Here is a 24,993-nt window from a genome sequence, read left to right as displayed (position 1 = left end):
CAGAGAAACATAATTCACAAAATATACTTGTCCCACTGCAAGATTAGTCCAGCTGAAAAGTAGATCAACATGGCTTTATCTCAAACAGTACTTAAGTAAAGAGTGGCAGCACTCTTAGATAAGGATGTAATTAGAAGTTTTCCATTTCATTCAACTGTTGCAAACAAACAGCAGGGGATTTCAAGTGAGCAATTTGATGAGAAGGGCCAAAGTAATAGGCAAAAGAAAACAAAACACTTTCAAGAACACAACTTCTTCCCAGTATGGCAGCCTGCTGGGCATGCTCCAAATAAGTAAAGACTTTGTTCCAGAGAAAGGTCATTGGTTTGTTTTCTTTAAAAACCTGTCTAAAATGGCTTTTCTCAAAACGTCATCTAATAGGTCATTGCCAACACATACAGATGAAACCTATACACTCAGCTGTCATACACATTCCCCAGCTGCTAACACCAGATAAGGCAGCCACACACACATGAAGCCTGTATTTGTAATAGGACAACACCAGCAATGGTCTTAGACTTCAGTGAGTTGTCAAATTATTATTTTCAGATTTCTAGACCAAATTCATATTCAGAGCCAATCGAGTAGAAACATATTTTCCCTAAGAACCTTGTCAGACTACTCTGCCATTTGGTGGCCACATTTCACTCTTCTGTAATAGGAAGTGCATGGGGGAAGAGATGGCTAGAAGTCAGCTTTGTAGTCACATCACCCCTCCATATTGGAAGGAGACCTGAAGACTTCCTACACACTGCATGGAGAGACTGTAAGAGGCCAATGCTTTCCATAACAAACCCTTCTTCGTGTCAGCTGCAGACCACCACAGACAGGTCCAGTCCCCCCCTCCATAGCCATGTTGCCACTGGCTCCCTTGTTGACAAAAATTAACATTGCTGCTGCAAAATGAAAGCTTTTGTAGCTCTGCATTTCCCATTGCTGCAGGGCAGCAGAGCAGTAGGTGAACTGATACAGGAAAAAGGAAGGACCTTCCCTATAACCCATCCAAAGCCAATCAAGTCCTACACAAAGAGTACACACACCTTACACAGCTATGTGGAAGTGTATTATTTCTGATATCTCAGGTATTTGTTCAGATTTCAGTTTCCTAAATTGTGTTGGAACTCTTTCACCTCCGCTTTTGAGTCTCCAATCACACTTCCTCCCATACCCCCACAGATTCACTTTTTACATAGCTAAACTCACACAGCTTACCAGGTTTGCTTTCTATTTGATTTACTCTGCTGAAGAGTACTGCATAAGCTCTTATCTGCAGATATGCATAATGACTGTTTCAGACGTAAGAGAGCAATAGCTCACAAAGATGTTCTAGCACCAGTGCTCCCAAGCAAGCTTACTGCGTGCCTCCTATATGAAAACCCCCATCTCTGTCTACACATCCACAAACATCCTTTTAATTTTGGTTAAGATAAGCTCTTCTGCAAAATGCTATATTAGCTCTGTACATGAATTACACCCCTCACTATGCTGCATGTCACACTATTGCGAGCGCCAGGTGCTTTTGTACAGCAAGTGCCTTTCTCTGCTTTGAGAACAAATCCTTCCTGTTCCACATTGCTTGCGAGTATGACTGTTCCACTGTAGATATTTTAGTTCCTTCAGGTCTTGTTAAAACCCTCACGTGGGAAACAATTTCCAAACTCCATTCTTATTTTCGAAGTCAAGACCACCTTGCTGTTCCTCCAGATTGAGTTATTTGTTCAGTGATTCTTTAGGACTAATCCATTCGCTACTCACAGATCTTTTGTGCCTGTAACAACGCTCAACTGTTTACTGTAGCAGTATGTTCACTTGATTTTTTGCGTATTCTTTTCCAAACAGTACCCCTGCAACACTGGTGAAGGTAGTATAGAGCCCCACAGCTCCATGATGCTTCTGGAGGGCTGGGACTCTCAACAGGAGATCCAGAAAGAGAGGAAAAAATGGATAGGTATTATATTTCTGCATAGCTTTCTTCTGCCTTTTGTTTCAGGAATGTGGCCTAAAGTATTACACAAGAACTGAAAGACAAGGAATGGCCAGTCATAATTATTTTTCTTCTTGGTGACGTAGCCTTCCTCAATTCTTAGCTGAGGAAAAGCTTTTACTTCGGAATACTATAAAAGCAGCACATCTACCCTTGAACAAAAGAAGTTGCTTTCTGCAGTACTTAAATACAGACTCCTAAAATGAAAAGACTCCCACCCTTAAAAGAACTTGTTTTAAAGGGAATTTTCTCCCCATCCAGAAAATCTATGCACCACTTTTTAGTATAGTTTGTGCTGTCACTTTAAACTTTTACTGCAGTCTCCATGGAAGGGCCTTCTCCCACATTTTGGTATTTTCCCTGTGTACTGGTTTTGGCTGGGATAGAGTTAAGTTTCTTCATAGTAGCTCATATGTGGCTACATTTTGGATTTGTGCTGAAAACAGTGTTGATAATGCAGAGATGTTTTTGTTATTGCTGAGCAGTGTCAAGGCCTTTTTAGCTTCTCACCCCACCCCACCAGCGAGTAGGTTGGGGGTGCACAAGAAGCTGGAAGGGGACGCAGCTGGGACAACTGACCCCAACTAACCAAAGGGATATCCAAGGCCATATGACATTGTGCTCAGAATATAAAGCTGGTAGAAGAAGGAAGGGGGGGATGTTTGGAGTGATGGCATTCATCTTCGAAAGTAACTGTTGAGTATGATGGCAACTTGTTTTCCTGGAGATGGCTGAACACCTGCCTGCCCATGGGAAGCAGTGAATGAATTCCTTGTTTTGTTTGCATGCATAGCTTTTACTTTACCTATTAAACTATCTTTATCTCAACCCACAAGTTCTCACTTTTACTGTTCCGATTCTCTCCTCCATCCCACAGGGAGGCAGTGAGTGAATAGCTGGGTGGGGCTTCGCTGCTGGCTGGGGTTAAACCATGACACTCTGGATTGATTATCCTTCCCAACAACAAAAAACCCACACCTTCGGAAGAATCTTCTTAGCAGCTCCATTTGTGCCCCACTAATTGCACTGCTTTCTGCTACAGAGGCGAGTCCAGGTATTCCAGGTGGAAGGGTGAGAAATACCAGGTTAATTCAGGAATGAGCCCAACCATAGGAGAGTGATCCCCTTAATGTCCAGTAGAGACCCCTGTCATGCAGCAAAGCATAAGAGGTTCTCTTCCTTATTTTAAAGCAGAAAGGAGGAGAAAAAAAAAAAAAAAACAATAAACAACAGCTCTGGGTTTTCATGACACCTATCTCTAACTTTAAATATCTTTAGATCCAAGGTCTTGGGGCTTCCTGAAACAGAAGACCCTGACCTACAGTTGTGAAAGGCTTCTTTGGTATGTCCTCACGCAACGAATTCTGCCCGTATACTCTAAGATACACAGGGAAGCATTATCTTTTACCACTGTTTACAGCCTTTCATTTTCTGTCATAGAGGTTTCTATTCCTGTTAAACTTTTCCTCCAATACAAAAATATTTAGTCTGCCTTCAGTGTGCTCTCTCCAGGTTTTGTAGGCTTCATTTTTGTTCCCTTTCAACTCCTCTATGTTCCTTACTTTTTTTTTTCTGTAATCATTACTCCTCCTCTTTAGCTTTGCCCATAATTAAAGGTGAAGAGTCTTCTCAATCATGTTGTAAATGTAGACTTTTACAGAGGCAATCCGTTTTCCACTATCACATCCACTTGTACAAGGGAAGTAACACTTTCTTTGGCTTTTTCACTACACACCAAGCAACCATTTTGGCATGCTCTCCAGAAGGATACTAGAGGGGCTACAGTAATTTAAAAACACATACCTGTGTAACACTAGTTCAAATTATTCTTGCTAAACACCACTACCTTCCTCCAAGATTAAATCCATCTAATTACCCATCTAGTGTTTCCAAGATCTCCAGGGAGTATGATACAATTTCGAAGCGGAAAGAAAAACAAAAACTTCCCCTTCAATTATTTGATAGCAGGGGGAGATTTGAGGGGTTTTTTGTTGTTGTTTTAAAGGCACTGGGTTATTTATTGATAGCCTACAAAGTTTTCTGGCCTTAGACAAGGCTGTGAGGGAGCACAGCAGTTATACCACATACCAAAATGTCAGTTTTGTAAAAAAGTGCAAGAGAGCTAGTGTTCCTTACACTGTAATTAAACTAAGTAATAGTTTTTATTTGTAAACATGGCAGTCCCACACCACCTCTCAAAACACTAGCTTGGACTAAGCCTGTAAATTTATAGGATTAGTATCACAGCATTTTATTGCTACAGCATCATGTCTCCCGCCTTTCCCAAGCATTTGAACTACTGCAACAGCACCGATACCTGAGGCCAACTCGACAGAGAAGACAAAAGTGAATAATACTCCTTTTTGGTGAATTTTCTCCCACCTTGCAATCCTTTGGCAAGTTGAACCAAAAAAACATGTTACAGCTTAGGCCAGGTGGCTCTTCCAGCCAGGCCAGAGTGCTCCCTCCCTTCCCTAGGTGTCTCGGGGGCAGCTGCCACCGGGACCTCCCTGCCCAGGGTCCTGATGCCACCACCGTCACACCAGCAAGAAGGGGCACAAGAGGAGGGGGAACCTGATGGGAAGAAAAAAGAAAGCCTCAGTTCACACAGTTTCTCGAAATTGCAGTAACTCAACTTTGCTGCTCAAACAAAAAAGCAACAAGTTCAGTCGTCAGACCTCACCCCTCTCCAGAGTCATTCACTCCAGAAGGTTCAAGCAGCATCTGACTTCAAGATCAGCCACACTTATTTCCAATTTCTCCAGCAAACAAACAAGATTCAAACAAGGTATTTTTCTGCCTTCCCCCTCCTTTCCCCTGCAAACAGGGCTGAGCCTGTGAGGGCAATGCTTCCTCCTCCCCAAACAGAGGCCATGGTCAGCACCGAACCTTCAAACAACTCATCTGCTATGAGCAAACGATCGCATTGAAAGACCTTGATCTCAAGGTTGCACTTTGCCTTTCACACAAGAAGATGATGCCCTTTGTCCCCAAAGCAGTGTGTTGTTTGTGTTCATACACAGCAGCAGATCACGGTGTGTTTCATTCCCATCAGGAAGGGTCTTGTCTCTGCCCCTCTCCAGTAGTCAACAACATTTCTAACACTTCACACCAGCACTTCCGCAGAAGTTAGTGTTTTCGTTCCCTTAGCGCTAGAAGGAAAAACAAGTGCCTCAATGAGGAAAAAAGTGCCCAGGTCATTCACCTTAGGTAGAAGCTGTGGCTTTTATTAGACAGCTCTGTTCCTCGTCTGCATTAAACCAACCACACCACCAGTTCCAGCAGCAACAATATATCATCAAATAACAAGATCCCAACATAAACCTTTGGGCCCACAAAGCCCTGAAGAGCAATTTGCAGTGTATGCGTAAGTTGTTCCTTGCCTGTGTTTACACATATACCTAGATACCTGAAAGGATTATGCTCATTCTGTGTTTCCATTCACACGCTCTTTGTTTCAGATTTCTAAATTATCTTGTGCAACAAAAACTAGAAACTCACTCGGCTATGAGAGTTTCTTTTTCTCTTGCTTCCAGTGTTTTTTCAAAGACAAATGAGCTGAGTGCCAAAATAATTCCCTGTCCCCTCCATGAAAGCCCTTCACAGAACTAGCCTGTGATTTAGGAATCAGACACTCTTCTAAAACCAAGCAAGAATGGGATTACAGCTGATCACATTAGCCTATAACTTTTTTCCCCTCTAAAAGCAGGATTAAAGGCAGAGATGGGGAACTTTCCACATTCCCACACACCAGCTGCATTCTTCCAGACGCGGCTTGCTGAATGGCTAATAGAATTACCATCCACAGACCTAGGATTTTCAGAGATTACTGTGGAGAGGTTGCCGAAGGAACTCACTGGGCTGTAATTCCTGGCTTTGCACTACTGGAGAGGGACAGAGAGACCTTAAATGACATTGAGGAGTACATCAGAGGGAGTCCCAGACTGAAGAAGTTGTCATCTATATTTTGCAAGGGCTGTGGAGACAGTGATCTTAATCAAAGTTTATTGAGAAAAATAAAGAAATAAACTGAAAGCCCAGGACTGGAGATGTGATTAACCAGAGGCACCAAGGTAAGGGAGAGTGAAAAATCACCCTCCAAGTCTGATGTTGGCGTACCTTTAATTTTTAAAAATATCAGTGTTAAGTTTTAATGCCTTAACAATTCCTGCATTATGTCAAGAGCATATTTAACCGATTTAAGTTCTCACCTTCAAATGACACATAAAAATGGCTGAAAAACAACTTTTTGTGTGAAGAGTGGGAGAAAAAATTCTATTTACGTTCTGCAAAATTAAAATCACTCATTTCAGACTAACTACCCACAAAACTTTATGATCTGTGTGATGACAGAAGCAACAGTATTCACTGAGGTTAGCTTTATGATCAGTATTTTCCATTTCTAAATGCCTAACCAAGTACCTGAATCTAAAGGCATACTCCACCCCAGCAGCGCCACACATACAATGCAGGTTTCACTATAGGGCTCTTAAAATGTCTGAAGGATAAACACTGCAAGTTTGAATTTAGATCAAGTCTTCAGAAAGAAATAAGAAAAAAACCCCCTTTTAATTTCCTTTTTCAGTCAAGACACCTACAAATAAGTTCAGCAAAGAGAAACAAGAACTAGTTCAAACAAATCTATTTTCTACTCCAAAATTTAGCATTCACTTGTGAAACAAAGACCCTTAATACAGATTTGGAAGAAAAAGCACTTTCTCAAAAATGCTGTTTTAAAAAAAACACAACCAGCAATTTAAGGAACTTAGTTTTATGGCATGGGCTTCTGCAAAGCATCACGTACTGCTGAACAAATAAAAAAAAACAAGACCTGCACTCAGCTTGCCAAAGCACTTGCACAGACATGGAGCCAGTGGAATTAACACCAGGGGGTGGGATAGGACACAGGAAAAGGCACTAAGCTCCCTTCACAGTCACCAAACCAACAGAGGTGCAACCCTTTGCACTCCTGGGTACTAGCAGAGCTGCTCAGAGCTTCATGAGCCCGGTCAGCAAGGTAGGGATGTGGTGGGTTTTATGCGGCAGCTCCTGCCTTTGAAAGGGATTATCCAATACAACCCTGAACCTGCTGGAGAGGACCCTTCTCTCCATTACAATGCTTGGGCCTGAAGTGATTTCAGGAGTACTCTTCCCAACCAGAAAGTAAAGGTACGTTTGCTTCCAACTAAAGTCTCACAGCTTCTCACTTTCTCCTCCTCATAGACATGCAGCATGGATTATGAACCAAAAAGTCCACAACCAAGGGTAAAAAACCAACTTCCTTCAAGAGAGAATGGGAAAAGAAAAAGAATAATAATTAAAAATAATAATTTAAAAAAATAATCAGTGGCACTTTGGGCAACTTCTTTTTCCAGCACTAACCTCCCCCTCTCATTCACACTGTTTCAAAACCTAACAAAACCCATCTGAAATCAATGCAGCAATGCCTATGGTATTTTCTTGGCCTTCAATGAGATGTGTCTTTAAATATCACACCTGGTCAAAAGGACAAAACCCTTGCCCATGCAGCTCACCACAGAAAGGATCGTGTTTTACCCCAGGGAATGGGTATCAACTGTTTCATGGCTGGGTAACAGGCTAAAACTGCCATTTCGGGAAGAACTGGAGGATGAGAGCCCACAGCACTGCTGGAGACCCATCCTCAGTCCCACTTCCAATGTAAGACTCCACCAAGGACCAGATTGTTAGTTCTGGCTGACATGTATTTTATGGCATTACAAACATGAGCTATGCATCATCTGTTTCTGAGGAGGTCTCTAACACATACCTAAAGATAGACAAATCATACTTGGCCTGAATGAATCAATGTTGGCAAAAAAAAAAAAAAAATTTAAAAAAGATCTGCTGCAGAGCTTGGCTAGAGCTGGATCTCTTTTGCCTTTCTGCGGGGAGTTTGGAGCATTTGGATAACAGGCCATAAAGGACAGAGGAACAAATCAGGGAAATTCAGAAGGGCTCATGGGGGGAGCAGAGGGGAGGAAAGATCTCACCTCTGTTGGTACCTTTAAGCAACGGGGCAGATACACAGACAGGACAGCACAAAGGTCACTTAGCTATGTGACCAGCAGATCTAATAAAAGGATAAATTAACTAGAACAACTTTGGAAACAGAGCTATGCTTATGGAAGGATCCCTAGACAATCTCACAGACCTCTAATTCCAGTCCAAGAACACTTTGCCACAGGATTTCCGAAGCAGCAGTATGCAGGACATCAGAGCATGACCCACAAAACCACCACAAGCTAACACCCAAACAGCACATGCTCTTCTTCCACTCCAGTTTACACATATGCTGCTGTGTCACCTCCCCCTTAACAAAAAAAATAAAATAAAAAAAAAATCAATTGTCTATGGTGCAAAGTAAAAGTAGCAAAAGATGCAATCAAAGCTCAATCCTCTTATTGTAGCAGAAAACCACCATGGAAAGCATACAGACAATGGTACGTGGTTTCCCATCTTTTCCCCACGCTCTCTCCCTGAAGTCAAGCAAAGCTGACCACCCCAAATCACAGTATCAGTGTCATTATCACTGCCTACAAAGGAGCTTGAACAGCATCAAAAACAATCAGTCCAGATTGGCTACACCTTATGGTAGCACTTCAAAAAGAAGAAAAGGCGGGGGGGAGGCGGGGGGGAAGAGATTGGAAATGGTTATTCACTTCTCAGCCACAGTCACCACCAGGACCTGCTTTCATGAGAACGAAAGGTGCAGAGCCTACAGGATCTGACACTGTTACTCCTTCAGCAGAGAAGATGCCCAGTAGAGTTAAAAACAACCTGGCATTATGACAAGTGAGACCAATGGACAGACAGACCTCCCACACCAGAGGAAAGAGAGGCTGAAATAATGCTACTCTCTTTCCTGTTGGGGGACCAGACCCATTCAATTCCTGCTTGTCTTGGGGATGGGGACCATTTACAAGAAGCACTGCCATGGCCATCAAGACCAGACCCACACATGATTCATGTGTTCATGCAACCCTTGGTATCAAAGAAAACAGAAGGAAATTAATTGAAACCAAACACAGATGATAACCAGTGAACGGCACTGACAGCTTACCATTATAATTTTTTCGGTTTTAAAAAAATATATACGTTTTCAGTTCTGTCAAGCCAGAGGGTCTCCAAGGACACAGCACTGGCTGTACCCTGTACCTCAGCAGCCCTGACTCCCCCAGTAGACTCTCTTCCTGTTAAGCCTCACCATGTTGAATACAGATCCCAAACAATGAGCAAAGCTCTAGATTTGCCACCCTGCTTCATGTCAGAAAGGCCTGCCTGCCACAGGACACTGATAACCTCTCTTAAGGTTTTTCTTCCAATCAGCATGAGTGCTGAGTCATGTACACAGTCTGTATTTTGGCATTCCCTAACTATGTGCTGCCCACACCCCTTCCTGCTCCAACCACTGCACTTGCCAACGTTGGCTGCCTCAGCTTGGGGTTATTTTTCTCCTTCCCCCTCTCAGATGCCAGCAATTAAACCATGCTGTGATCAAGAACTAGAGATGTCCCTTAGACTGGCTTTACCGCAGCATGGCTTCCCCCCCGAAGAAATACTGGGTGCAGTTTTTATTTAGAGAACACTAAACTCTGCAAACATTTGCCTTATCTATGGTATTGGGAGGAGGAATCATACCTGTCTCCAGCCATTTTATGAGCTTCACCTGTTGAACAGCTCACACAGCATCAACCATTTAGCACCCTGCCACTTATAACCACAAGTACAGTTGGCAGCATCTACCAGACAGCAAGCAGGCCACTGGATGGGGGAGCTGGGCAGGAGGCACTAGCACTGAAGGCAGCCAAATGGCTGCAATGAACATGCTGGCCACCTCCTACGTGCTTGAACCTCTGTAATTACCATGCAATAAGACTTCCACCCCATGTCTGTCAGATTTAGGGTGTAGAGGGGCTCAGCACAAGCTGGGATTTCTCTCACCGGCTGTGCTAACTCTGTTTTGCACTCTGAGCACTTGAAATCATGACTCCTGCTACTCCACCTAACCTATAATAGAGAAATCACTCTGGATAATACCATGTATTGTAGTTGGCCATCCCAAACATATACCCTACCAGGTAAATGTAACTGGCCAAATGCGAATGAAGTCTTACAAGTCACCTTCCTCCCTCTGTTTAATGAGGAGGAAGAAAAAAAAAATCCTTTGACAGTTAAGAGACAACAAAATGCACAATTAATACCAAGCTGCTGCTGTCCTGTGAGACCTCTTGCATTTTAGAGCGGTGAGTTCAATCGGAACCTAAATCCAAAAGGGATGGGATAAAGATCCAGGGTAAATGTGATCCAGGAGCCTCTATCTCCCCCGCAAACGCTGCTCCAGCATACACACAGCACCTACACCTACTCCAGCCTCATGCCACAGCAAAGTTACTGTGACTGCTCTGCCCAAATTCACCTAAAGACATCTCACTCCACTCATTAATAGCACTCCCCTACTCCAAGTCTTACTCAGGATGCAGCTCAACACAGAGCTGACGTAACCTGTACTCAAACCCACAAACCGTATTTCTTCCTCACGTGCTACATGGATCCCATCACAGGAACAACTTGTGCTTTGCAGCACTGCTTCCTTTCAAGGTCAAACTGAGCATGTTTCATTTGATCACATTCACACGCTCAAAGCAATTCACACTAAGGGGCACAGCCCTGTCAGATTACTTCATAGCACAACGATAACTACGCCAAGCCATTCTAACTTACACCTTTCCCAAGCAATGCAGCTGCATCCAAGGCAAATGAACAAAGCTGAGTGTTTGCAGGTAACATCTGCTGACTGCCACAACTGCCAAGGCAGAAGGGGCCAAAGGAAGGCTACCTGGGAGGACAGAGTCACTCTCTGGTTTCAGAAGTCAGGACCATGCTCTAGTGACATTTTCAGAAATACACGAGACAGCACCAGACTTAAGCCTCTGGGGGACTAAGCAATACAAGACAGCTTAGAGGGATGAATTTCATTCACGCCTTGTTAGGAATTGTGTGTGTGCAACTTAGATTACATTAAAAATACCAAAGCACAATTTCCCCCCCTCTTTTTCTCCTTTTACCCCCATTAGTTCTAAGAAATCAGAGACCACATAGGAAAAGCCAAGCACACAACAGCAGGGAAGTCCAACCACAGAACCTTAAACTCAGAATTTGTTCTCCACATTCATATCAAACCTCTTGCCAAAGCTTATCCTCACTGCCTCGGTTTCTTTACCTGAAGAACCGGAACATTTACACGTCTACATTTTTCTCCAAGGTTATTCTGAAATTATTATTTGCAAGACGCTTGGCAGATTAGAGGCATTACATAAATATTAGATGCTATAGTATAAGCTCTTTTAGAAGGAAAGGGATTTCTGAAGCTCTTGAAACTATCATGAGGTTTCTGTAGGCTGTTTTATCTGAGCTCAGGTTTAAACAAGAGTCTGGCAATATACAAAAGTTAACATTACATTATGCATAGAAGAATAATTCATACAAGGAAGAATGTTTAGTCGTCTTTAGGTGCACATATGGGATTTGAATTTTTAGCTCATTCATCAGGTCCTACTCAGTCTTATGTTCTGAACTACAGAAAGAATAAAGGAACATAATTTTACCCAGAGAGAAGCGTAAACAAATTTCTTAAAAGTTTAAAAAGTAATTATTTCTGTGTACTTAACCTCAGAAGACAGCCAAACAGAACAAGAAAAAAAAAAAAAAAACAGGTATTCCTTTTCCCAGGCATACCATCCTCCTGAAATTAGTACCAAACAGAATACATACAAGAAATGTGTTTACCAACGGAGTATGAGTCATGCTCCCAGCTGACAGTTAGAAAGATTAGCTCCCAGAAATGAGAATGTAACTTTCAATTCACAGGAGCATGACTGCAGTGTTATCTCCTCTTAGTAGGAGGCAATGCGGATTAGAATAAGCAATCAGTAGTTGCAAGCCCTACGCTATCCTCCAACATCAACATATTGTCCAACTCGGGACAAGCAATTTCTATGCTTTGGTTTACCTCATCTCACAGACATGGTAAGCTTTCACCTGCTTCAGATTGTTATTACAACACTTAACATTTGTATAAATAATTTGGTCTAGACAGAACATGAAAGGTACTTCAGGTGGAAAAATAACTTCTGTGTTATCTTAACTCACAAAATCAACAAATTTTATGTTGATTGTGCCAGCCTAAAATTTATGATTAGTGAAAAAGGCTGGAAATTATTTTAGTAAAAACCTCCAGTCAAGTTTATTTCTTACAAACAAAGTAACACAGAGAAAATATGATGAAACATCAGCCTTACAAAACAACTAGTACTTAGAGTAGAAAAAAAAAATCCGTAAGCTTCCCCCCCTTCTTTTCATTTTGAACTTAAGTTATTGCTGTAACAACATGGCACCGTAATAATGCTGCAGGAGGACACAGTCATCATACTTCACCTACAACTCTGCATTCAGTATGGGTCAGTAGTCACCACACCACAGAGAAAATCTAATTGCTACTGCAGGCCTGCAGAGCAGAGAAACCACAGTATCTCTGAAATGTAACCTTACAGAAAAAGAGCCTGGACTTTGTGTCTCATCAAACTAAAGGCACTGCTGGGATAATAAATTGACTTTATAAGCCAAGAAACACACACACCACAAAAGCTGAGTTTCTGGCTACCTATTATAACATGGAACTGCAAAGATATCTAAAGTGTCATTTAGAAGTTTTTAAAAAATTTTAAAAGGCAGGCAAAACTGTCCTTTGCATAAGGTCACTGGCAACATACGTTTTGAGAGTTTTCTCATTTCCCTGAAGCATATTTAATAGCATCTTTTCATATTCTCCAAAGAGATGGCAGAAAGATAAGCGTGAAGAGAAGAAAGCATGCGATACAGAAGCAGCTAACTATGGTCCCATCCCCAGGATTCATACAATTTAGAAAAGCGATTATAGTACTGAATTCTGGACAACCAGGAACAAACATTCAAAATAAATGGAAAATGACTAGTCTTGTTTTTCTACCACAAAATGCTACTCAGTTGCAGTTTCCCTGCAACTCCACCAGCATGAGCAGCATGCCAGTCCTTTGTCATTTGCAAATTCAGCATCTATTTGGTCATGCCATATGTAGTCCAGGGAATTCAACCAGGAGAGGAAGGCTCTGCTCCACCCTGTTCATCCTCTACCTTCACAGGAGGAACAAGATAAAGCAAAAGAGCAAAAGGTGAAAAACAAAGTTCTGGGCAGAGTTTGGATGCAGGTGTATAGCATCCAAGTAATTTCATGTTGTTATATACTCCATCCACGCTACTGCCTCTACTTCGCCAGTTACTTTCAGAGTTTAATGCAAGGGCGGAGGGCAGCTTAGCAGAAGCTCTGCAGGGAAGAAGCCCTAACACACTGAAAACAGCACAGAAAGGGACTAGAGAAGAAACTTCCCTCACAGTAACAGGCAGAACAAGCAGATGCTCAGAAACCAGCTCATGGCTCAGACAGGGTAAGGTCTGGAAGAGCCCTGCGGCCTTAGAAGGGCAGCTGCCTGCAGAGGGGAGGGAGGGCAACGAGTAAATAAAGTGTCAGGCAGGATCCCTCCCCCCGCCCCTTACTCAAATCACTTAACTTTTCAGAGAGCAGCAGATCTCCTTACCTCTGTAGATTAAAGGCAGACTTAAAGGACTGTTTGTTAAAGACTACCCTCTCCCTAGGTCATTGCTGATGCACATCAGCTAACCACATGCAGTAAAACTATATTAAGGATACCCTTGATTAAAAAGGAAAACTTTATTTCTAAATAAAATGATAGATTTAAAGAGAATTTTAAAAGCTTACTGGATGTGGGATACAATTTTCATTTTGCTTCTACAGAGTTTGATGACAATTAGAAAAGTGCCTGACATATAAGAGTATCTCTTTGAAACATGTACCAGCCTTTTGCCATCCTGTAGTACGAGGTGAACTGAAATTCAAGGTCTCAGGTCTCCCATGCAAGGAAGAGACAGCAGGACAGTTGTTTCAGAAGACAATTTTCTGGCTGCTCACTGACTAAGAAAGGCCCTATGGGATTCCCACTGAAATTTCAGGAAGCAATGATGTTTTATCCCAGCATCAAGTATGTTTTTGAAGATTTCATTTGCCTGCCTACATGCTTTGCATCATGATCACACTATTAAAACAGGGGAAGCTAATAATAAAAAATAAAGGCTAATTTACATTTCACTGCATAATACCATAGAATTAAGTAGGTAATTTAAAAAATAACTTAAAATATATGACATAGATGAGCAATATTGCAAAAATATCCGTTACAAAAAAAGTTTAGCACGAGAAGCAAGAAGAAGGGGAAGAGGAGAAGTGCTTGTTCCAGAGGAACAAGTCAGATGAACAGGCATATACCACAGATGCTAAGGAGAAGAAACAGTCAACAGCTTGGGCTTCTTTATCACTACCTAAGTTAGTAAGAAATTCCTATCCTCAGGAATCAAAGGAACAAGAGCAAGTCCCTGAAAAAGCTACATATTTTGTGGACTCAGACTGCTTTAGTCCTGCATGGGAACCAGGTCTAACCTCAAAATGCCTTCTCCAGCTTGGATGAAACACCAACATGACAACATCAAGGAGCTCCAGTATTATCTGTAAACTGGCATGTTTTACAACTGAAGAACATGAACACTGCAAGCGCTGTCCTGAGCCAAAGCCTCCAGGCGATCTGTTCTCAGAGCCAAAATTTCTTCCTAAAGACAGCGAGGCGGATGCTGGTGTGCATGGAGCACAAATCCACCAACTCAAACCCCGCTGTGTGAACAGCCCATGACATCAGGACAGATGCAATAAAGGCGGCACACACTCTCTCTCTTTACACCTTCTGGGCCAAGTCCCCGCCTTCTAAGTCCACAACAAACCTCTTCTCAACTTCAAGAAGTAAAACTCTCAGTGCCCAAAGGCATCCCTGCCAACAAAACACTAGAATCACTTTTGCTGATTTGTTAAAACATAGAAACACGAAAAAGGCAATAGCTCAGGGAAGCTGATGGCATGTATTTTCCAATTCCTTCATACCAAAGCAAACTAGTAAAATGTGAGTTAAGTAGCTGACCTTTGTATTATGTCACAAGCTCCTTGTGGGGACACCAAACTTCCTCTTAACAGTCTTGCAAGTGCTCACTTGTACCGTAACAAAAGGCAAACACGGCTCTGGTAGTTTCCTTAATATAGATGCTAACACAGTGCTAAATAATTGCATAAAAGTACTTCATCCCCTGCTTCCCCCAAGCAAACAAACTTCAGAATATGCATTATAGTAATTTTACCTTCCTGGTATTTTTCTGTTTCTTTTCTCTATATAACTCATATGCATTCCAAAAGGAAAACATATTTTGAAAGTATACCTCCAAGCAAGTCTCACAATTATATTCAGAAAGCCTGGTAATAGCTCAGTAGGAGTAAAAAAAAAGTCATATTTGGCAAAACCCAAGTTCATCCTTATTTCCTTCTTTATTCATTAATGGCTGTTGCACAGCTTTGCCTTTGGAGGACAATGCAATTTTGGTAGCACTGCTTTCCTCTTCGCTTTTGCACAGTGAGCATTTTGACATCTTCTGGTTACAACCAAACCCCATTTTGGAAGATCATATAGATGTTTCTGGGAAGAGCCTAGTAACACATTCACTAGTTCCCTCTAAGGAGGAGTACCTTTCACTGAGCTGTGCTCCACCAGCACTAGAACCAGTAACTGCACTGGAAGGGGATGAGACAAAGGAGAAAAAAACCCCAGAGATAAAGCAAAAGGCCAACCTCTTTTCACATCGATAACAACAGGAACTGAGACAGCCAGTGACTTTTTTTACGCCTCCCAATTAACCCTACTGCTCAAAGCTCAGAATAATAACAACCATATGAAAACAATCTAGGCATGTTCTTCTCCTTTCATGACCCCCAGAGCCATTTACTTTATCCCCAAACACTCTCTCACAGAAGGTTTCATCTACAGAGTTGACCTGGGTTTTCACTTCCCAGCACCCACGTTTTTCTTCCCCAGTCTCAGGCAAAGCTGGCAGGCCAGCAGTGGGCGAACATAGCTGGGAGCCAGAGAACCTCCCTTCCACTTTGTCACCAACTTGCAATTACTGTTACTCTCTGAAAGCCACAGCACCTCACATAAACTAAAAATAGCAGCACTTACTTGCTTTGGTAAAGAATTGCTTTTTAAGGAACTATTATAGTAGCAGAACAATTAGAGCTTACTTTTAAACATTTAAACTTAAGAGTTCCTGGGGAATTTGCTCAGTAGTCTATTCAATTCTCTAATAATCTGAAGAGAACAATCCCAATATAAAATTCTTTAAACCTCTCTTTCCATTTCAGTGTCCCCAATGAACAACCTTTTAAATAAAGCTAGTGATGGTTCATTAACAATGCGAAGCCTTCTCTGTAGTTTTTGCTGTAGCTTTGTTGGGAATTCAGGTATGCCTGAAGAGACAGCAAAACAGCTTGTAGCTTGGAAGAGCTAGTTTAGTGTAACTTCTGTAATCTGTGAGTTGGCAGCAACATGGATGGCCATGCTCAAGACTTCGAGACAGCAGAGAGAAACCAAATATTGAATACTGCTCCCAGTACCATCAAAGAAAACAACATGTCTATCGATACTGGAATCAAGTACAAGGACGTGCCTTTCCTCTGCAGCTACTCCCACTGCCAGTGGGATGAGGATCTGCATCCAAACGAACACTGCCCTTTGCCTGGCTGGTATTTAAGGCATTGCATGCAATCATGTAATTTGATTGCGCTCAAGGCTACAAAACCAGGTCCCGACCAGACACCTTCTCAAGTAAATACCATGACATGAGTGAGTCAGGGCAACCAACGGCCAGGAAAGCCCAATTTCGGGGTTGGCCACTGGATTTTTCTTTCAGTTCGGAGCTCATGTTCCTCAAGCGTCTCCCCAATCTGGAAAGCACTTGGGGAAATGGGCGACCAGCCACCATAAGCGAGCATGACGGCTGACAGGTCCACAGGAAGGTGCCCCAAACCCCTCCACATCTCACCACTTCTGGGCAGTGGGAAGCAGTTACGGACGCACAAACCAAACCGGGTTTCCTATCAATAGCCCTTTTCATTCCCGAGTCAAGAACAGAGACAGTTGCTCCCCGGCGAGGAACGCCATCCTCGGCCCCCGGAGCCGCCGCTGCAGGCAGAGGAGCCCCGGTGCTGCCCGTCCGCCACCCTTCGCCCGTCCGGGTACCGGCCGCTTCCGCGGGGGTTCCCAGCTGACCGTTGGCTTCCCCGGCCTCCCAGGAACGAGTTACCCAGGTGCAACGCTACGGCGGGGGCCGGGCACACGGCGCCGCGAATGCCGCCCCCCCCGCCCGCCCCCGCTGCCCACGGCGCCGCGCAGGCCCGGGACGGCGCCTCCGGCAACGCCGGCACCCGCCGCGGGGGTGGGGGGGCGGTCAGCCGGCATCACCGCCTCCGGCCGCCGGTGCGCCCAGGAGCGGGGTCAGCCCGGCCGCGCTCCACCTGCCCGCCGCAGCCGCGGGCCGTACTCACTCCGCGTAGCCCGTGGTCCAGGGCAGGCGCCGGGTCTCCTTGCTGAGGATGAGGATGGGGCGGGCGATGTGGTCGGCGGAGCACTCCACCTCGTCCGGGGACAGTCCCAGGAACTCGGGTCTCCCGTAGGGGAAGCGGAGGGGCAAGTCCGCGCCGCTGCCGTGGTCGGCGCCCGCGCTGCCAGCCATGATGCCGCCCATGAAATTGGCCACGGCGGACTTCACCCGCGTGAGCATAGTACCCCCGCCGGCGGCGGCGGCGGCGGCGGCAGCGCCGGAGCCACCGCGCAGGGCGGGGAGCGGAGCGCGCCGGCGGGCAACGCTGCTGCGGCGGCGGCGGCGGCGGCTCCGGCAGCCCCCGCCGCGCTTCCGCAATGGGGGCGCCGGGCCGCGCGGAGCCGGGCGGGGGAACGGCGGGCTCAGGGGCAGCCGCGGGGCCGCCGGCTCATTGCAGCAGCAGCGGTGGCGGCAGGTTTCCCCCTCCCGGCGCGGCGCTGGGTGAACTCAACCCGGCGGCGGCGGCGGCTGCTGAGTCATGTGATAGCGAGGCTGGATTTGCCCGGGCGCTTCCTGCTCCTCCTGCGGCACCGGCGGGCTCCTGGCACACGCCGGGCACGGGCGGCCGCCGCCCCCGTCCGCCCCCCGCGCCGGGGGGGCGGCCCGCGGCAGGTGCGCGGCGGGCGGGGCCTGGCGGGGCCGCCCCTGGCTGCCTGCGGCGTTGGGGCCGGGGCCGGGGCCGGGCGTTCCGTTCCCGGCGGCGGGAGGTCGCCCCCCGCGGTGCGCCCGTCCCTGCTGCCCGTGGGGCCGAGCCAGCGCTGCCCAAGCGGGACGCTCCGTCCCAGCCCCTGGCAGAGCCCCCCGATCCTGCGGGCTGCGGGACAAGGCTCCTGCTTGAAGCTTTTAACGTCCTTCTCCTCCGTAAACGTGTCAAGGATATTTTCCCTATAAAACCATTTGCTAGAAAAAAAGAATTGTAAGTGGCCTCGCCGTGAGGGCGGGCCAGCGGCAGTGGCCTACACGGAGTAAGCCGGGGGTGATTCCAGCCGGCAGACGTGGTGTGGCTGCCCCCCGGGTGCCTCTGCGCTCAGCCAGGCGTTTAGGGTGCTGTCATGGAGCAAAAGTGAAAGGACAAGCCTGAATATCTTCAAATTTGGGGGTATAGATGTTTTAACTCCTCCTTTTCTGGCTGTGTCATATTGACCATGTCATACTCGTTTACTGGAAAAATTTGGGAGCTCCGCTGCAAATGGTGGTCACCCAAATGTGCGGAAGGATTTCAGGTTTGGGTGCGCCAAGCTTCAGGAAAACAGGCGAGAGTAGCACAGTACTGGGACTGAGCACGGAAAAGCTGGTTAGTCATCATAGATGGCTAGTGGGGATGATCGGCTGTCATCTAGCTGGCTCATGCTAGAAACCAACTGGCATACCGCTGAACACACAGTTACACAGTTTTGGAGACTAAGCCCTGTGAGCTCGTTCAACTTCTGATTATTAAACAACAGCCTGAGAGCTGAGTTCCAACAATGCCTGGGTTTGCTCCAGGTTCCTTGTGTACAGACATGAGAAATGTGAAGATATTGTGATGCTTACCAGTTTTTATGATAAAGCTGCCTATTAATAAAGTCTACAGAGCCAAAAGTAGGTTAGTGAACAAGGATGTTAAGGGTCTGTTAAGTGCTACCTGAAGTAGAGTTGGAAAAATATCCACACCAAATTAAACATTACAGCTATACCTCCTTTGGAAGTAGAGGGTTATTTTTCCTACCTCTTGTTTAGTCATTTCCAGGGATGATATAGATATTTTGAGGAACAGTAAACCTCTCTTAGATCAAAAAAACACTTGACATTAATAAGTCACCATTTGGTTACAATATAATGGAAACCTTGTAGTTCTTCCTTTCATGCATTTCAGTTTGCTTTGCTTTGCTTCCTGGTTATGTTGCAGAAGTCATTACTTTAAAGAAAAAATAAATAAAAAGAAACAAAAGGCTTGTTAAAATTCAGGGGTTTTTTTTCACTGGCCCTGAGTCTGGGTGCCATAACAGGCAGCCATTCATCTACATTCAGATGTTACAGGGGAAGGCAAGCCTAAGGTGGTGGGATTCCCAAAGCCCCTTGGCTACTCCGGTGGCCTGAACAGTATTAGATATTTCCGGTCCCAGTTCATTCCCAGGCCCTTCTATCCAAGGAGAATCTCTTCATACTATCTTTTGTCTGCTAGATGGCCAGTGTTTTTCATCAGACAGGCACTCCAGTGCCCATTTCCCTCACTAATGCATTAATGGACCTGCCACCTGGAAAATACAGGAGTGAGAAGGGGGGCATGAGCAGAACTTGGCATGTATCCTGGAGAGGCTCATTTTTTCTGTATAAAAGTAGAGCCCCTCACAGGTTATCAAATATACTCCTGGACAGGCTATGCCAGCAGACTAAACTTTGCAATTAATTTGACCCAAGGACTTTGAAAAATACCATTGACTAAAACTCAGAGAGGCAAAGAGGATGCAGTGTCTGTCCTCCTGTCCCAGCTGCAGTTACTATTTTGCACAAAACATGAGGGAGGGATGTAAGGGACTTAATAGACTTGTTAAAGTTTAAATTATTATCTCTGCAAGATGACAAGGAAGAGCTCAGATCAGACATATGGGGGCACAATGGCTCACCACTCAAAACAAATCTGTACAGTGTGAAATTCTGTGGATGCTTGCCTCTGGCACAAGAATGCTGTATGGATACAACAGGTATGATATGGCCTCTTCATACTGAAAAGTGTAGAGATGCTTTGATTTCAGTTCTCTTTGGGAAAGAGGATCATGTCATTCACTTTTGAGTCAAAGGTGAAGCCCCACTTCTCGAAGGAGGTAATGGTCAGGCCTGGCAGATCTCAGCAAGTTCCTCAAATTCCCTAGCCTGTGGTCCATCTGGTCCAAGCCAAAGATTTTCCTTTGGTGGTGGGTACACCTCTAAAGGCTTGGATATTGATTTCAGATAAAATTTTGAGGCTCAATTCTCTATGCATATGTTTGAAAATTGACTCTGTGTCCTTCTGCAGTCCCATGACTAATGCAAAGGAAAGGTGACAGGCTGGATTTTTTAAAAATGTAAACTTGTTTGTGATATTGGGATAAATATACTTTTCTCTCTGAATGCCTAACCACAGTGTGGAGCTAGTGAAGCTCTATGTGGGCCAGAAACACATTTGTATGAGCTCTTTGAAGCATCTGTATTATGTTATACCACCTTGCAATGCATCATATTCAGCATTCAACAAAATCAAGAACACTTCAATCATGATGAAAACAGATTTACACAGAGAATACTCTAAACTTTTATACAATGATAGAATAATTTGAATTGGAGATGACTTTGAAGATCGTATGTTCCAACTTCTTTGTCTAAGCAGGGCCAACTTTAAAGTTATATTACATTGTCCAAAATCTTGTCCAGTTGAGTTTTCAATATTTCCAAGGATGGAGATACCACAGCCTCTCTGGGCACCAGTTCCAATCTTCAACCACTGACCCATGAAATTTTTTTTCCTGGTATCTATCTGAGATTCCTGTTGTTGCAGTTTGTGTCTGTTGCCTCTCATCACAATTCACCTCCAAGAAGAATATAACTCTTTCCTCTCTATACCGTCTTATTAGGTAGTTGAAGACAGCAGTCAGGTTTCTTCCCCTTAGCCTTGTCTTCTAAAGGCTGAACAAATCCATTTCTCTCGGCATCTTCTTGCGACAATCTTGGTGGCCCACTGCTGGACTCACTCCAGTAGGTCAGCTGAGGAGCCCCAAACTGGACACAATACTCTCACAAGTGTCATTTAGAGGGGTATGATCACTTGTCTTGACAATTGCTTATACACCCCAAAATGTGGTTAGCCTTCATCGCTGCAAAGGCACACTGGTGGCTGATATTCACTTTGTTGTCCACCAGGTCCCTCAGGCCCTCTCCTGAAAAGATGCTTTCCCAGTAGTCAGCCCTCAATAAGGATTTACTACATCCCAGTTCAGGAGGTTCCTGTCAGCCCATTCCTCCAGCCTGCTGAGTGGCAGCCCTGCCCTCCAGCTAGCAACTTGTCCCCCACATCCTGAGGGAAAGGAGACCAATACTTAAAGTCAGCAAAAAACTTATGGCTATCATAAACTCTCTGTAGGTTATAGCTCTATTTATGTATGGAATCATAGAATATCTCGAGTTGGAAGGGACCCATAAGGATCATGGGTAGTCTGCTCCTGGCAAGCTACCTAAAACTAAACATGTGACTAAGAGCATTGTCCAGATGCTCCCTGAACTCTACCAGGCTTGGTGCCGTGACCACTACCCCGGGGAGCCTGTCCCAGTGACTGACCACCCTCTCAGTGAAGAACCTTTTCCTAACATCCAGTCTGAGCTTCCCCTGATGCAGCTTCCTTCCATTTCCTCGTGTCCTATTTCTACCTTTCTAGCCACTTTTTAAAGAACTGTAACAAAATTCACTTTAAAATAAAGGAAAAGCTTGCAAGATGAAATATCCGCTTGACTGTGAGGACTCTGGTTCTGGCTCTTGAGTACTTGAGCAGAGGGTATATTATGTGGAGTAGGTGGAAGCATATTGAATGAAAGTGCATTGACTCAATGTGTTTACATGTTTTCTATCATAAAAATTATTTCTGGTGCAGGCCCTTTTTTGTTTCTTTTGCAGAACATGGAAATACTTGGGGCTCTGTCTCATGGGAATATGGATTTTATTTCAGCAGTGTAACTCTTACTTGCTTGCACCTTGTTTATACCTTATATTGCTTGCTTGCTTTGATTTTTGTTTCCTGTGCTTTTCATGCTCTGAGTGAAAGCAATGGGAAAACTCCCAAAGACTTCCGTGAGAGCAGAAGTAGGTCTACTGTGAGAGGAATGCACCATTTCTGCTGGCATGAACTTCTGTGTCATTACTGCAGATGTGCAGAATATTCACAGGTGGGAACTCAGCTGCTGAATTGATTTGGAGAGTATGTCAGAATAGATGTCTGACATTATGGTGATGAGACAGTATCTTCAGCAGAAAAAACAGTTTTGAAGGAAGAATTGGTTGTTTTTCTCTGTTAATCCCCCAAACACAAAAACACTTAGAGCCTCATTTTTGCACATGGTTCTGCTTAGGAAGATCACCATGTCATGTGGTGATCAGTGAAGTTATTCTTACCTTTTCAAAAGTATTGTGCAACCTTTAATAAGCATGAGGAAGCTCTTTATCTCCGGAGAAAGGACCTTCAGAAGCACAGTGCCTGAGGCATCATAGTGATGTGGAGGGGAAAATGCTGCTTATTAAGACATCAATTCTACTTCCCATAATACCAGATCTCCTGTCCGTGCCTGCAGCAACCCCCAACATTTCTAGGCTTATCAGAGCTGACAAGATCAAAGCCATTGGTATTCTTGCTAGTTAGCAAGCAGGAGCACCAAGTAAATTTTAAAATAAATAAATACTAGCAATACTTGGAGTGATATATTGCCTCTGCTATACCTGATTTCTACTGCACCATTCTCTAGTCAATATTAATTTCACACACAGGATTTGAGAGTCTTCTGGGACTGAAGTTCAGAGAGAACATTTCCAGCAGAACATGATTAATGTGACAGTCCCAAGGCTTCAGGCACAATCCAGTCCCTCACGAAGCATGAGTTGAGTAGTCCCACTGAAGGCTGCAGGCTACCCAAAGAGACCAAATCCACAAAATTATATCAGGGCCAAAGCCCTATATATCTATTCTCAAGCACAAATTTTAGGCAAACTGTTCTTCTTCAATTGCTGCCCTAACCATGAGACGACCAAAACCTGTAAGTGTTTTTGCTTTGCCAGGCTGCAGGGGCTAGACTCACCTTTCCTGGCACAGTGCGTTTCACCTGCGGGTCCACCTCTGAGCATTGCCTGTATCAAAGACCTGCTGGAGCACAGTGGGGGAGATGGGAGGGGCAACCAGACATCCAAGGTTTCTTTTAGACTAGGATGAAACTAGGGCTAAAACTGTTGTATGCATGGGTTTCATGCTGATATGCAGCATGGACATGCCAGGGGCCCTGGGGTACCAGGTGAGAATTGGAGCCAGAAGTTATCTAGCCCCCTAATTCAACATACATGGAGAACAACCTTCGTTCTTGGTCATGCTGAATGGCTAAAGACCTATGAGATCCAAAAGCCAGAGCTTCCTTTCACCAGCGGAACTTAATCTAAAGGTATTTTCTGAGCACAGCTACCATGCTGAATCTGGACTGGCTCTAACAAAGCAGGGGCTGGAATCCAGGTGTCTGGTTCCCTGGCAGAGTCTCTCCTTCCTGCTTATGCAAACTCATTCTTTCTGTTCTTACCCAGAAATGTTTAGGAGGTGACACAAAGCGGGGCCCTGTCAGAGCCTTGCCCTTAGTCAAAAACATTCTATACAGCTGAGTGGTGAAAGCATTCATGCCAGAAAAGTGGATTCATATCCCTTCTCACAGTGGAGGACTAATAAATGCAACATCCTGAGCTGCATGAGAGCAAACTTGATTTAGGTACCTGGGCAGGGAAAAGGCCCAAAAGAGGTATCTTAATTGACTGTAAAAGATGTCAGAAAATCTTGTAACTGCTTGTAATCTATATAAATAAATACTTAAATGAAAGCTGTCCGTAAGCCTGTAAGAATTTCACATTTGCCAAAAACTACAGAATGCCTTTTTCTACAATAATCTATCTGCAGGTATTCTGAAAATAAATTTCTAATTTCATGATAAGCATCATCATCACGATTTCGCTTCTACAGCCTCTTCTTACTTTCCATTATCTGCTCCATTTTAATGACTGTAGCTAAATCTGCTAATAATGAGATGGAATAGGGATTAGCTTGTTTATGTGCTCCTGTTGGTGGCTTTTCATAGGGCAGGTGGAGCAAAATGATTATATTGTCACTGGGGCTCCTTTGCCCTATCTCCTGCAAAAGAACGTCTTGCCCTGATGGTGTTGTGAGATGCTTCAAAATATCAGCAATGGCAACACTTTTGCTGGCAATCTCAGCAAAAAACCTGAAAGTAATCAAATAGGTTGTAATGCAGAGGTGGGTATTTGTGCTTGGAGCTCTGGGACAGCCCTAAAACCTTGGCTGAGTACAGGCACATGTGTCTTAACTGCCTCAACATTTTGGGTTGAGTAGGAGTGTGTTTCAGAATATAAAATAGTCTTGACTCATGCCTGAGTTAAGCATGGGTTAAACAGGTAGGGAAGTGATTTGCGTGTACTAAGTGGTGGGGAATTTTTGAGTAACCTGCTAGCTGCCTTCAATGCAGATGCTTCTTAAATGGGGCTGTTTCAAGAGCAAGCGGGATAGGTGGGCGAGGGGCTGCTTGTCTGCTGATAGTGTCTCAGGAGCAGATGGTGAACACAAAGAAGGATCCTCTCGTACATTTGGGCTGTGGCTTCTGCTGCACAAGCTCTCCTGCATCTCAGGCCAGCCAAGCAC

At 44.5% G+C, this 24,993-nt stretch overlaps 1 protein-coding gene across 4 annotated transcripts in view; it reads right to left on the bottom strand.

Annotated features, from left to right (window-relative positions):
* The window catches only part of PPM1H (protein phosphatase, Mg2+/Mn2+ dependent 1H), a 152,082-nt gene extending 133,977 nt beyond the window's left edge, over positions 1 to 18,105 (bottom strand). For all 4 annotated transcript variants that reach the window (XM_074827343.1, XM_074827341.1, XM_074827342.1 and 1 more), the window contains exon 1: positions 17,532 to 18,105. In XM_074827343.1, coding sequence (XP_074683444.1) covers positions 17,532 to 17,767 — 236 coding nt within the window. In that variant the 5' untranslated portion in view covers positions 17,768 to 18,105. The remainder of the gene's footprint in view (positions 1 to 17,531) is intronic.
* Positions 18,106 to 24,993: the final 6,888 nt, after the last annotated feature.

Source organism: Strix aluco, chromosome 5 (genome assembly GCF_031877795.1).
Source record: "Strix aluco isolate bStrAlu1 chromosome 5, bStrAlu1.hap1, whole genome shotgun sequence".
Lineage (NCBI taxonomy): Eukaryota > Metazoa > Chordata > Aves > Strigiformes > Strigidae > Strix > Strix aluco.
Note: the sequence above shows the minus strand (reverse complement) of the source record. Positions and strands in the feature narration are given on the sequence as shown.